General features: G+C 41.2%; 1 protein-coding gene and 1 pseudogene across 1 annotated transcript in view; one reads left to right on the top strand and one right to left on the bottom strand.

Moving 5' to 3' along the window:
* Window positions 1–14,910, bottom strand: part of NSD2 (nuclear receptor binding SET domain protein 2) — an 89,800-nt gene that overhangs the window by 63,431 nt on the left and 11,459 nt on the right. Inside the window, exon 2 of the mRNA XM_063107294.1 lies at window positions 1,241–1,853. Within this exon, the coding sequence (XP_062963364.1) occupies window positions 1,241–1,777 (537 nt within the window). The 5' untranslated portion in view covers window positions 1,778–1,853. The remainder of the gene's footprint in view (window positions 1–1,240; window positions 1,854–14,910) is intronic.
* LOC134386488 (AP-3 complex subunit sigma-1-like) lies at window positions 11,531–12,165 on the top strand (annotated as a pseudogene).

Below are 14,910 nucleotides of genomic sequence, written 5' to 3'. Positions count from 1 at the left end.
GCACAGCTAGGAATTAAAAGCCAGGTCTCTGACAACCTGCACAGCCTCTTCCCCTATGAAAGCCTGAGGCTCCACACAACCGCGGGTGCTTCAAAAAATCATTCTATCAGCCCCGAATACCAAACTGGTCTTTCTAAAAAATCTGCCATTGTGATTACATTAGCAAGAGCTAAATAGCTCCTGAGCACTCAAAAAACTTTTTAAACCCTCAAAGCTCTTCGCTATTTTAATGATTTCAAGAAAACTTCAGCTGTTTCCCCTCCTACCTGTGGAAATCCTAAACAAAATTCCTCAACTATAATTTTAAACTAAATATGCCAACTTTGGTGAGGATACCAACTCACACTGGTTTCACTGCCCATACTCCTCCAAGTGGACCTGGAGCTGCAACCAAGGATCCACAAGCACAGACGCTCTCCACAACATTGGACCAGGATGAACAGAGGAGGCTGCTATGCCATCCCTGTTTCCTTCTGTCAGGGCAAAGTTCCCTGGGCTGTTTTATAGGGTTTATACTCATTCAAGTGTCAGGGCCATCCCAAGTGTCACTTTAACACACAGTGACACAAACCACCAGGCAGAATGGAGTAGAACCACTGTCTTCTTCCATCTTTGATGAGTGAACACTCATTCCCTTGTGTTCAAAGTGCTGGAACCAAGAATATAAATGCAGAAGACACAGCCCCAAATCCTTGAGGAGGCAGGCCATCTGCTGACCACATGGTTGAAGAGACAGGTAAGTGGACAGTGGAGCATGTGGTAAGGACAACAGGGGCACCTCTGCATAGCACAGCTCTGCTTCCCAATCCATAGGTGATACAGACACCTAGATGTCAGTGTGTCTCCACTAACCACAGAAAGGCTAAGGAATGTCTTGGAGATGAGATCCATGGAAGCAGTACAGCCTGAAGTTGTCAAGCAAGGGCTTTGGAACTGGCAGACCTGGGTTCAGAAACTGATTTTGCCTCTTCTTAGCCATTTTAACCCTGAACACTGAGGTAACCTCTCCAGGACCCTCAGCGGGATCAGCAGGCAGCTGTGAGGCCCAAAGGAGGCAACACTGGAGTATCCTGGGGCCTGACTCCCAACCGCATGGGACTGGGGCAAGAAAGACAGACAAGAAGCTGCCATCACCAGGCCTGCCCCCTGCCTGCCGTCGCACACATGGGGGCACCCACACATGGTCCCCAAGCTCACTACTCACCCTCATGTGACCCCAGACAGAATTCGTCATAAATACCTTTTGATCAGAAGGACTTGAGATCTTGGACACTAGAGCTGCTTCGACAAGGCCCTGCTCCAGGAAGGAGTCATATTTTATGCTCCTCTTCCTGTTCCTTCTTGTCTTGTTTTCTGGTTTTTGTCTATTTTCTTCAGACTGGGACACATCAGCAGCACTGTCACCACAAATGGAAGATTCAAAGAGAGGTTTCCCATTCATGTATGTTTTGGTAATTTTCAGCTTAATTTCTGGAGAGCCATTTTTGATAGGGGTAGTGTTGGGTGGTGTCCCAAGTCCTCTCACTTCCTGGGACTCAAACCGCAATTTGGCATCATGAGCTCCAGGTTCTCCATTAAACACACGGGAAGTAAGATCTTTCAACTTCTCAGCTGGAATAAAGGAAAGTGCATCGTGGCCATTGAATTTCTGTACAACCCCCTCCTGCAGACTGTTGGAGAGCTGGGCTTTGCTGAGAAACACGGAGCATTCACGGTTCATCTCACAGTTCTGAGTCTTCCCATTTGCACTGCCAAGGATTTCAGGTGCCTGCTTCATCTTTACGTACTTTACAACTTTCTAAACTGAAAGATGCTAAATTCCATCCAGTCCAGATGCTTCCGTTCTTAGAAAACTGCAGTATCAAAAAAAGAAAAAATACTACATTTAAAACCTAGGATAAGTAAATTCACCAACACCTCTGCAGTTTTGTGGCGTTTGTTTTGTTTACTTTTTTGAGGCAATTTATGATGTTTTATATAATGATTTAGGTCACAGGAGGCAGGTTTAATATCACAAAAATGACACAAAATCACAAAATGATAAAGGTGAAAGGAAAGGCAACAAAAAATCATTTCTAAACGGAAGAACATGTCAGTTAAGGACAGCAAACTCCAGCTGTGCCACTACCATTAACAATCAGTGTGGCCACGGACGCATAACTCGACTTGTCGAATCACTCGTGAAACATAGATTACCACCTTCCCACCAATACATACACTCGTAAAAGAACCCATGTGCTCAAGGAAACTAACACAATGCCAGGCCTATGCAAAAGGACAATAGGGAAGAGCTTAAAAGCCAAATAAACACTAATGGGAAAAGAGCTCATCCCAGTCCCTCCTGTTATAGCTGAGGACTCTGAAGCAAAGGCTCAGCAACATGCCCAAGGTCACCAGCAAAGCTTAAAATCTTCTAACTCCCAGCACAGTATTACCGCCAAATTAATGAAAAAAGAAGCAAAAAGCCAAGAGTGAGAAAGCACTGAGTCAGCTCTGGTTTGTGCTCCCTCTAGTATTCTAATCTCTCTCCCCTATCTCCTCCTTGTCCAGGCCCAAATTAAACACTTACGACAAAGAACACTGCAGAAGCATTAAATTTTATTTAGGTATCACCTGAAGACTAACTAGTCAAGGCAATACTGCTGAGCCATAGCATGCATTGCTTTGCAACATGTACAAAACAGCCACTACCCTGCACTGGCCACAGGAGGCCCAAGTGCAGAGGAGGGCAGTTTTAGGAAGACCTCTTCAGCTGCAGTGTGGTAATGTTGGGTCTTCACTGTGAAACTACAGTCCCAATCAGAGACACCCAGTGAAGGGGCCAGAGCTCCAAAAGACAGCTAGGAATAAGGAACAGGCAGGCACCCACTCCAGCTGGGAAGACACCTAGCAAGAGTGCACAATCCCAGATCCCAAGGAGACCCCTCTGAGAAGGCAGTGACCAACAGCATCAGACACTAGGGAAAGCTGAGAACGGTAAGGTCCGGAGATGCCCAGGGACGTAGAGGAGCAGTTCTCAACTGTGTATAACTGTGCTCCCCCAGGACATTCAGCTCTGTCTGGAAACATTTTTGGTTGTCACCACTTGGGGTTTGCTACTGACATCTACTGGGTAGAGATCATGGATGCTGCTAAACAACCTACAATGCACAGAATGGCCCCACAACAAAGAATTATCAGCCCCAAAATGTCAACAGTGCCGAGGTGGAGAAAACCTGGTGTACAGCACATGGTGGTTACTGGCACCCACAATGCACAGTTTCCACAGAAGAGCCAGAAAGCTGAGGAAGAGGACATAGGAAGAAAGGAACAAATTTAAAACAACCCCAAGGTCCAGGTTAGCTTTATGTGCACTAGATGACTTTTTAACACCAAAACACATGTAAAAGTAGTTTGACCCACACAATAGTTTGTTAAAAGGTGTATCAGAGTAGGTTCCTCTTCCAGAAACGATTAACAGAGTTAAAAGACAACCAACAGAGTGGGAGAAAATATTTGCAAAATATACATCGGACAAAGGATTAATATCCAGAATATACAAGGAACTCAAACAACTTTACAAGAAAAAAACAAGCAACCCAATTAAAAAATGGGCAAAAGAGCTAAGTAGGCATTTCTCTAAGGAAGATATACAAATGGCCAACAGACACATGAAAAAATGCTCAACATCACTCAGCATTCGGGAAATGCAAATCAAAACCACACTGAGATACCATCTCATCCGTGAGGATGGCTAAAATCCAAAAGACTCTGAACGATAAATGCTGGTGAGGTTGCGGAGAAAAAGGAACTCTCATACATTGTTGGTGGGACTGCAAAATGGTGCAGTCTCTATGGAAAACGGTATGGAGGTTCCTCAAACAATTGCAGATAGATCTGCCATATGACCCAGCTATCCCACTGCTGGGAATATACCCAGAGGAATGGAAATCATCAAGTCGAAGGTACACCTGTTCCCCAATGTTCACGCAGCACTCTTTACAATAGCCAAGAGTTGGAACCAGCCCAAATGTCCATCATCAGATGAGTGGATACGGAAAATGTGGTACATCTACACAATGGAATACTACTCAGCTATAAAAACGAATGAAATACTGCCATTTGCAACAACATGGATGGACCTTGAGAGAATTATATTAAGTGAAACAAGTCAGGCACAGAAAGAGAAATACCACATGTTCTCACTTATTGGTGGAAGCTAAAAATTAATATATAAATTCACACACACACACACACACACACACACACACACAAAACCGGGGGGGAGAAGATACAACAACCACAATTACTTGAAGTTGATACTACAAGCAAACAGAAAGGACATTGTTGGGTGGGAGGGAGGAGAGGGAGGAGGGAGGGAGGTTTCAGTAATGGGCCACAAAAATCAACCACATTGTATATCGACAAAATAAAATGAAAATAAATAAATAAATAAAGTAGGTTTACAGCAAAAAAATAAAAAATAAATTAAAAAAATAAATAAATAAATAAAAATAAAAAAGAGTAGGTTCCTCTTCCAGCTCATATCAGACCAACTGTCCCACAGGTTAAAAACTATAAACCCTGCACAAAACATAAAAAAACCCAGCCATGCTGGAAAGCAACCAAAAGCAGAAAGAAAACGGATGGAAGCCAACTCTTGAAAGAAAAGGAGCAGTGCAGGGTGAACTTCTCCATTTCTACTTTTATGCCTGAGGAGGGTCTGAGGCAACCAGAGCAGATGTAAAAGGAGGGAACCTCAAAAAGGAGAGGGTCCCAGAAGGGGAGCCCCAATCTGTTCATTACAACTCTGCCCAAATTCCAGGCTGACACATGTATGGGGCAGATTCCAAGCAGCCTAGCTCATCAAAGTGCTGAAATGAGAAAGCTTGTTAGGATTTGAACACAAGCAGTCCAGCTTTAGAAACCAAGATCTTTGTCACTATGTTTTGCTCTCTCCCCAAAATAAAATTTAAGACTTTGCTCATCAAATATATATCAAAATATATATAATAAAAAGGTTTTGAAGACACAAGGAAAAATTGACAGACGAATAATAGTAATGGGAGATTAGAATATATTTCTTCAGCCTTTAATAGATGAACAATTTAAAAATAAGCGATGGTATAGTGACATGCACTAAACATGTATGCAAATGTGAGTTCATATAATGTATTATACTATCCATTATTAATAATACAAGTACGTAAACAAAAACAACATCATTTTCAGAAAAAAAAAATTTTTAATAAAAGAACTGAAACGAGATCCCAGCTACTGCTGGACAGAAACAAAGCAAAGTCCACTCTCAAGAGGAACACAACAGAATGCAGAGTGTCTGTAACACATCATTCACAATATCCAGGACGTAATCCAGGACAAAATTACTAAACATATGAAAAGACAGGGAAAGAACAGAAACCAACCCTGAAATGTCCAAATATTGAAATTCAGCAAACAAGGATTTCAAAGCATCTATTTTAACTATGCTCAAAGACAAAAGAAAATTACCCCTAATGAAAGAATAAATTAGGTATTACAACAGAAAAACAGGAAATTCTGTAACTGAGAAATACTGTATCTGAAATTTAAAAAATCAAAGGATGGGCTTAATAGCATATATTTCTAATAGATAGAAGAGTGGAAAAATTTGAAAATAGATCAATAAAAATGATCGAGTCTAAAAAACAAAAAAAATTAAGAAAAAAAAAAAAAGGAACCAAGCCTCACTGTTCTGTGAAACAATATCAAAAGGTCCTAGCTAGAGCGACCACAAAAAAAAAAAAAAAGCAAAGAACTAGAGCCAATAGATAGATAAACACAAGTTAGTTGCCAACATTAATGCTGGGGATATTTTACACAGATTCAGATTTCTGGCTTCTCTTAGAACTTACCCAGAGTCACATGGCTAGGAAGTCACAGGGCCAGATTTAATTCCAAGCCTAGGTCTGTGTTAATCACGACCTGTGTGTGAACCATACTTTTCATGATTGCTTGTTTCTGTTGATATATTCAAGGTTCTGTTAAATCCTTGAACATATTAAACATAACATATCTAGTTTAAATACCTGGTCTTTGTAGGTCTATTTCTACTGGTTGTTGGGCTCTTTGGGGTACGGGGGGTCCTCAGTCACGGAGCTTGCTGGTCTCTGTGTTGTGTTGTTTGTCACTCGTAACCTAACTGCACTGCTCATCTCCCTAGGGTCACCTGTGGAATAAAGCATGGTCCCTCCAAAGAGGACTCACCTTAGCTTCCTCCACAGTACCACGAGCCACTGACCACTTGATTTTGTCTTTCTAAAAGTTTTTGTTTTTTACCAAAGTTATACAAAGAAATTAGAAAAACCTTTTGCCTTTTCTGGCATTTCAAGAAAAATATAAAACCTAACCAAAACTAACCCAAGAGACAGAAAACCTGAAAAGCCCAATAGCTAAACAAGAAAAGTGGACAAACTGCTAAGCCCACAGAACTTCACTAGCAAGCCTTGCCACCCACTCCATGAACAACCACTCTTGGATTGGGAAGGCAGGAGGGCAAAAGCTCTTAATGCAGAAGAGTATGAAGAACAAGGGGACAAACTAATGTACCCACCACCTTGAAAGACAACATTTAACATTTTGCCACGTTTGCTTCTAGTCTTTTGTACATGAAAGAAAAAAGAACTGCAAATAAAAACTACAAACATGTACTTGGGGCTTGCTCTGTGGTGCTCCTGTTTTAAGGCAATGTCTCCAGACCTGAGAACCAGGAGCAGAAGTCAGCAGCCAGCCCTCGGGGGGCTCCCAGGAACGAGAAGGAGGGTTGCCTGGTCAGACTGCCTGCCTGCACCCCACATCACCATAAGGAAGGCATGCCTGTGTCATGGAAACTCCAGCACAAGCAGTCAACCTGTAGGCACTGCCTCCACAGGTCTGTGATAAGGAGTGAATGAATAAAATACATGCAGATGAAGTCTACCTTATTCTCGAAGTATAAATTCCATTTACTCCCCCTAGAGGCAATCCCCATCATAAATTTACCACACGTGCTCCCAGTCTACAGTATGTGTCCATCAGTACAGAATTGCTGCACACGGTGTGCATTTCTACAAACACTGTCATGTTAAACCTTTTGCTCCGCAGTTTCATCAGTCAACATACCTTTATTCCCATGTTGATATTTACAAATACAGCTCAAGTTTTTAAAGTGCCGTGCATTATTCATCACATAAATATTTCATTTATTGTTTAAGTTATTCATAGAAGATGACAGAAACATAGAACACAGAAAATGATGGAAAGTTTCCCAAAACATTATGCAATGCTGGCGTAACCCTCACACCCAAACTAGAAATAACAGTTAAAAAATATATATATAGATCAAGATCAGTCAAGTATGACTATAAAAAGACAATACAAAACAGAAATAAACCAAACCCAGCAGTTACTGTCTTAAAAGTTACATGGGCAAAGAGGGTTTACCTAGAAATTTAAGGATGATTGAATACCAGGAACTCTATTAATGTTGTCACCAAGTTAACAGATTACAGAAGATTTCTGGTGAAGATGGCTAAAATATTGTTTTAAAGAATAAACATTACCTACGTTGTCTAATTCAAAGCAAGAAAAAGGAAATCTCCAGGTCTAGAAAAGAAGAAGAAACAGCAGTGTGAGTCCTGTAGGGCACAGTGTGCCCATGGCATGACCCCAGGCTTTAAGAGCTGGAGCTTGGCCGCCAGAATACAGAGCAGAGGCATAGAGCAGGGGCTTGGGTCTCACTGGGCTCCCTGGACAGAGCCTGCAGCAGGTCAGAAGAGTTGCAGAGAGTGGCTGGCTGCAGTGGTTAGGGGCACAGAGAGTGGAGGCCACTGCCTAGGCGGGAATCTCAGCTCTGTCACTTATAAGCTGTGGGTCCCTGGGCAAGTGACTCCACCGCTCATCCTCACTGTGTGTCCTAGGGACAGAGGATCAACCTCATAGGTTTCAACATTAAGGAGGAAGAGAAGGCATCACCAGGCAAGTGTCTGCTATCACACTGTCCCCATCACCTGACTCTCCCTCCATCCCGGGCAGCCCAGGGTTTGGCCCTCAGCAAACACCCACCAGAAGCCACTGGTGAGACACAGTCACCCCTGAGAAACATGAACCCCAAGCCTGTGCCCCAGAAAGCTGTGGCGTCCCAAATCCTGAAACAAGAAAATTATGTCAGAACAGGTCTAGAAAGAGTGACACTGGCAGGGCCCTACAAAGGCAACCTGGAAACCGCTCATGGAGAGTTTCAACAGTCCAGAGCACTCGGGAGACCCACTTAGAAGACTTCCTTGCTGAAGTAAACCAGGAGCCAGACCACGCAGCTCCTCACCAACAGTGGGAGACTCCCAAGGAGACAGGTGCAAGTGAATATCCAATGTCTTCTACAGAATAAGAACAGGAAATTATTGCTTTCATTCTTTACAGGCCTGGGAAAGAAAAACAGGAGATGAAATAAAAAACTCAGTTGTTGAGTTTAATACAGCAGATTAGACACAGCTAAAAATATAATAATAGGTTAGAAGATAAAGCTGAACAAATCTCCGTCAGGAGAAAAGCTGATAAAGAGATGAAAAATATTTACGAGGGATTAAGATATATAACATTCGTGTTTCATTCTTTCAAATATCTATAGAGTGCCTACTATATGGTAGACACTGGTTTTTAGGTGCTGGGTTTGTAGCACCGAAAAAAATGGTAAAAAACACTCTTTCCACCCAAAAGAATTAAAAGCAGGAACTCAAAGAGATATTTGCCCACCCATATTCATAGCAGTATTATTCACAACAGCCAAAAGATGGAAGCAACCCAAGGGCCCATCGACAGAGGAATGGATAAGCAGAAGTGGCCTATCCGTCATACAATGGAATATTATCCAGCCTTAAAAAAACAGTTAGTTCTGACACATGCTACAAAACAGACGAACCTTGAGGACATTATGATAAGTGAAAGAAGCCAGACGTAAAAGAACAAATACTGTATGATTCCATTCATATGAGATACCTAGAGTAGTCAAATCCACAGAGACAGAAAGTAGATTAAAGGTTACAAGGGGCTGGGTGGAGGAAGAATAGAAGTCAGTGTTCAAACATGAGTCAAAATACATTTTCGGACACGCAAAGACTAAGAAGTTTAGTGCATACAGCCTTCAGGAAAGAAATGCTGGGAAGTATCTGAGCAAGAATGTAAACCCAAAAGGAAAGAACAGGATGCAAAACCTAAGGGGAGGAGGGGCAAGTTGGTAATTCTGAAACAACTTTTATATTTCAAAAGAAACGTGAGGCTTCCCCCCCCCCATATTTATCTATACTCCTTCCAGAAACCCCAATTTAAATGACAGTAAAGGAATTTCAAAAAAAAAGTACAAACCCACAAGGACAAAAAGAGCAGAAAGGATGTGTTGGGGATGTCAAAGCTGGGGAAGGTGATTTAATCAAATTTTTATAAAAGACACACTGTTGCAAGAGGAAGACTAATAACTCAAGAATTTCTCTTGTTCATAAATATTTTTTCCTTTTAAAATGTGTTAAAATTACAAGCATAACATATGATCACTGGGAGCACTCAGAGCGAAAAATGAAAATATGGAGGTTGAACAGAAATTAAGAACCAGGAGTTATCAGCGGTTTTCTGAAGGGAGCAGGAATGGGGTGGGAAGAGTTAAGCTTCATGTTGCTGTTTTTCAATAAGTATCTAGGAGTTATATAACTGTCCACATTCACAGATATACACATTACGACCTGACGTGTTAAGTGGCTGGGGAGGCTGAACAGCCCCGACTGGACCACATGGAATAGAGGGGAGTCTCCAACACGACGGGAGGGAGCAAAGAAGGGGAAAGGGCTGGACAGCAGCAGTCAACATTCACAACCACCCACTGAGCTCCAGGCTGTTCCAGCACTGGAAACACAACAATAAATCATTCCTTATCCTTGCAGAGCTTGCAGTGTAGAGGGCAGAGACAAATTAAGAAATACAGACATGACATGTTAGGGACAGAGAATGACTGGGCGGAGGAGAGGAGAAAGGCAGGAAGGTCTTCCCTTCTTAGACTGGGGCCGAGTGCACCCCAAAGCTGGTTTCCACGGGGCTTTAAAGCCTCGGACTCACCAGGCCTCACCGCCTCCACCCACCCCTATAGCTTAGATGTCAGCTGTAGCCATCCTGATCCCTCTGAGAATCTACCCTAGCAGAGAATCACCCTGGGGAGGTGATTCAGCACTGGGACAGCAGTAAGGGCTTCGGAACATTCCCCAGAGCTGTTCCTCCAGAGGCAGAAGAGAGACCTAAACAGAAAACCCACATTTGCAAATACAATTTACACACCCCTAAAATTCCCTCATTTTCTAACATTTTACACTAATCTACCTGAAATATACTTTGGCCCTGCCATCACGGAATGATGGTAGAATGTAGAACCTCTGTCCTCATATAAAACAATTCTATGAAGGAAATAATGGAATCAGCAAAGAGTTAGCTACAGAACAGGGTCCAATGGCACTGACAACTCCGTTACTGGAAAATCTAATAAAATTATTCTATAAAATTTAGAATTTATTCACAGCACAAGTTTTGCTTCTCCTGCAGAAACTCACCTACAAAACCTAAGGACTTTATAACTGACCTGCTTCCTTTTTTGTTTTGGCTGCAAAGAAACTCGGAGCCACAGGCAAGTCTCCACATAAGCCCTTCAGGCTAACCCATTTGTGCTGTTTCTCTCTCCCTCAACTCCAATCTTATATTTACACTTATACATAAGGTTGTTATGTTCTCTGGTCCCAATTAGTTTGGGGTTTTTTTCTATTTTATTCTGTATATTCTTAGTGTAATACGTGAAATTGCTGGACTCCTGATGGACCACTCACTCATGGGAATGTAAAATGGTGCAGTTGCTGTGGAAAAGTCTAGTGGTTCCTCAAAAAGAGTTGCCATGTGACCCAGCAGTTCTACTCCTAAGTATCTACCAAGTGCTGAAAACATGTTCTTATAAAAACCTGCACATGAATGTTCACAGCAGCATTATTCAAAATAGCAAAAACAACCCAAATGTCTATCAACTAATAAATGGATAATCACAATGTGGTCTATCCATACAGTGGATATTATTTAGCCATAAAAAGGAATGAAGTACTGATTTATGCTACAACATGGATGGACCTTGAAAACATTATGCTGAGTGAAAGAAGCCAGAAACAAAAGGCCTCATATTGTATGATTCCATTTATGTGAAATGTCCAAAATAAGCAAGTCCATAGAGACAGAAAATAGAATGGTTGCCAGAGGCTGAGGGGAGGATGGAAAGTGACTGCTGCTTCACAGTGCACAGTTTTTTACTGGGATGATAAAATGTTTAGGAATTGATAGTGGTGATGGTTGTATGACATTGAATATACTAAAAAACACTGAATTGTATACTATATAATGGTTTAAATGGCAAACTTTATGTTATGTGAATTTTATCTCAATAAAAAAAAGTCAGGGTTGGGGAAGGATCACAGGATCCGGAGGTGAGGCTTGTGGCCACCTCTGCCCCCACCCAGCCATGACCAGAGTGATCCTCGTCTTCCACAACCACAGGAAGGTGAGGCTCTCCAAGTTCCACTAGCCCCACCGCGAAGATATGCAATAGTAAATCATCGGGGAGACTTTCCTTTTAGTATCTAAGAGAGACAGAAATGTTAGTAATTTCCTAGAAGGAGAATTCTGATAATCGGTTTCAAGCTGTGTAAGTTACTGTAACTTATGTAGTTAAATCTAATTAACTGGAGGATCTGACAACAAACTGATTTATAGACATTACACAACATTATATTTTGTCTTCTGTGTGGATTCTTCAGAAAGTGAACTTGGCATTTTGGATCTAATTCAAGTATTTATGAAAACATTAGACAAGTGTTTTGAAAATGTCTGTGAAGTAGATTTAATTTTCCACAAAGACAAGGTTCACAATATTCTTGCAGAAATGATTATGGGGGAAATTATATTGGAGACCAACATGAATGAGACTGCTACACAAATTGTTGCACAAAATAAACTAGAGAAATCTGAAGTTGGATCAGCGGAGCTTCAGCCTGAGCTGTATCAGCTGTAAAGAATGTGAATCTTCCTGAGATCACAAGAAATATTTACATTGGTGACATTAGTATAAAAGTGCCAAAACTGTCCTCTTTTAAATAAAAAATTGCAAAGGCCATTCCCAGGTAAAATCAAGGGGAAAAGTCATCTAAGTTTATCACGCAGTTGTTTACCAAAAATAGAGAGTCTTAACATTTGCTCTTGGACTTAAGTCAAGGTACCATACAGAAGTGTGTAAAATCATCCCACCATGCCCACTAGCCCGCCTCGGTGTCTATGCAAGGCTGCTTTGCCACTGTGGTATTCCTGTCCCCTTCCCAGAAGCTCTGCCTCTTTCCCTGTTAACCCTAGTAATCCTAATAAACTTCTGAGCAAATTTTAAAAAGTGTGCAAAATCAATATGGAAGTTCAATGCTGCTTTTTTTGCTCAGTGATTTTACAGAAATTGAGTAATTCCAGTGTGATTTTTTTTTAAATTTCTTTTCTAAACTGCATTCCTATACTACCTAAGGCATACCTCTATGTATTGGCTACTACAGTATTTCAAAAAGTGTTTGAGATATTTATGTACCACTCAAAATGTTGGTGTTTTGTATGGGTCACAAGTGCAGCATTCTTTAATTCTTTCTTCTATTTATCACAATTGTTATTTAAAGAATCAAGTATGGGGCTGGTAGGTTAGCTCAATTGCTTAGAACAAGGTGTTGATAACACCAAGGTCAAGGATTCAATCCCCATACCAGCCAGCCACCAATAAATAAATAATAACCAAGTATGTACTGCATGAAAATATTATGACCTTTTTCTCTTCGTTTAAATCAATTCCAAGGTAACTGGATTTCTAAAGCACCTTTCTGTTTGCCTGACATTTACTTTTTACAACCCTCTGACTCAACAAAGTAAATAAAAGTATATTTTATCACTGTTAAAAAAAAAAGGTCCAAAAAATTTTTTGGCAGCTGGCCAGCACAGGGATCTTAACCCTTGAACCTGGTATTATAACATTGCATTCTAACCAACTGAGCTCAACAGTCAGTCCAAAAAGAGTCCAGTCTTTCGTTGAACGGGAAATGTATTAAACATATTAAGTTGCCTATTTTCCCTCTAAAACATACTTAAAGCATAAAGATAATTTTCTGAATATAGTAGGGGCATCTGCTCCAAAAATGGGAAACTCTAAAGAATTGGCTTAAAGTCCACATAATGTGTAGTCACAGCCCTGGCCCTGTTCCTCGGCCTAGCAGTGAAAACGGGAGGTACAGTCTAGGAACAGGGTACATCGGAGGGATCACAACTAATATGGGAGGGGCTCTGAAAGCAGCAATATGACACAAAAGTCCAGTAGTGCACTGTAAGACTCTTAGCCCGTCCAGGTAGCCAGTCAGAAGACACCTATCAGGACCCAGGGCAAGCACCTACTGGTACTGACCATGAAGTCCCCACACCCAGAGACTACCCCTCAGATTCCATCTAAACAAGAGGTATCTGAGGGAAACCTACTATAAAAGACAAGAGTTTGATGGTAAAAAAAAACCCAAAAAACTAGGAACTTGGAGGAACACACAATACAGGAAATGGGAGGTACAGAGATAAGTACACTCCCTTTTGTAGTTAAAACACACACACACACACACACACACACACACACTGTTACTTAAGTATACTCTAACTCTGGCTACACAGTTGCCTCTAAGGAGGTGAATCTGGTGGCTGAGGAATGGGATAGTAAGGAGATTTTTAGACCAAACTTTTAGTGATAGACCATACTTTTTAATTCTGAAGCATGTACATATAACTTATTTGAAGTTTTTATTTAGATTTTTAAAGGAACATTATGAACATGTAAAAACATTTTCAAAATAATTAAAAATTACAGCACTCTCAAAAAAAATTATGGCACTTTCTATAACAGCATTCCATAACTGCTAAGGGACAAAAAGTGACAGTCAGATACTATGTGACTCCTAGAGTCTTGCCAAAAGGAGGAAGAGAAAGGCGGGAGGAAGGGAGACAGGAAAGAAGAGGGAAAAGAAAGGTGAGAGGGAGAGGAGGGAGGAAGAGGAAGAGGAAAGGAGGAAGGGAAAGGGGAAAAGAAAGGAGGGGAAGGTGGAGCAGGGGAAAGGAAAGGAAAGAAGAAAAGGGAAAGAGGAAGGGAGAGGAAGAAGAAGTGAGGAAAAGGAAGAGGAAGGAAGGAAAAGAGAAATACAGGAAAGACAAAAAAGAAAATTTGAAGACTGTGCCAATGAAACATCCACATAACAGGAGTTCCACAAAGAAACAGAAGATAAAAAAACATGAAATAAATAACTCAAGACGTCTCAGAATCAAAAGCTTGAGAAGACCCATCAAGTGCCCAGCACGACAAATGCAAAACAGGCCACATGCAGAGAATGAAAAGTCTGAATAGCACCAGACTTCTTAAAAGAGAAAATACACACGGGAAGCTCAAAAGTAATGAAGGAAAGTCTTCAAAATTTTGAGGAAAAATTATTTCCGACCTAAATGATGTGCCCAGTCAAGGTATCAATTAGCACAGAATAGATAATTTTGGCATATAAGGTCTCAGAAACTGTTGCTTTGCACACATTTTAAGATAACTACCAGAAGGGGTATCACCAAACATGAAGGTAAACCAAGGAGGACATGAGATCCAAGACACAGAAGTCCCATTTCAGAAGAGGACGTGTGCAGCTGTGAGGCAGCCTTTGCAGGAGCCCAGTCTGGAGCAGGGGGACAAACAGCTCTGGAAGAAGATCACTGAGGGAAAAAAACAGAACTGACAGATCTTGTGTAACTGAACATCTCAAAAGGCTCTTTATTTATTTATTTATTTATTTATTTATTTAT

This window comes from Cynocephalus volans, chromosome 9, assembly GCF_027409185.1.
Source record: "Cynocephalus volans isolate mCynVol1 chromosome 9, mCynVol1.pri, whole genome shotgun sequence".
NCBI classification, from domain to species: Eukaryota; Metazoa; Chordata; class Mammalia; order Dermoptera; family Cynocephalidae; genus Cynocephalus; species Cynocephalus volans.
Note: the sequence above shows the minus strand (reverse complement) of the source record. Positions and strands in the feature narration are given on the sequence as shown.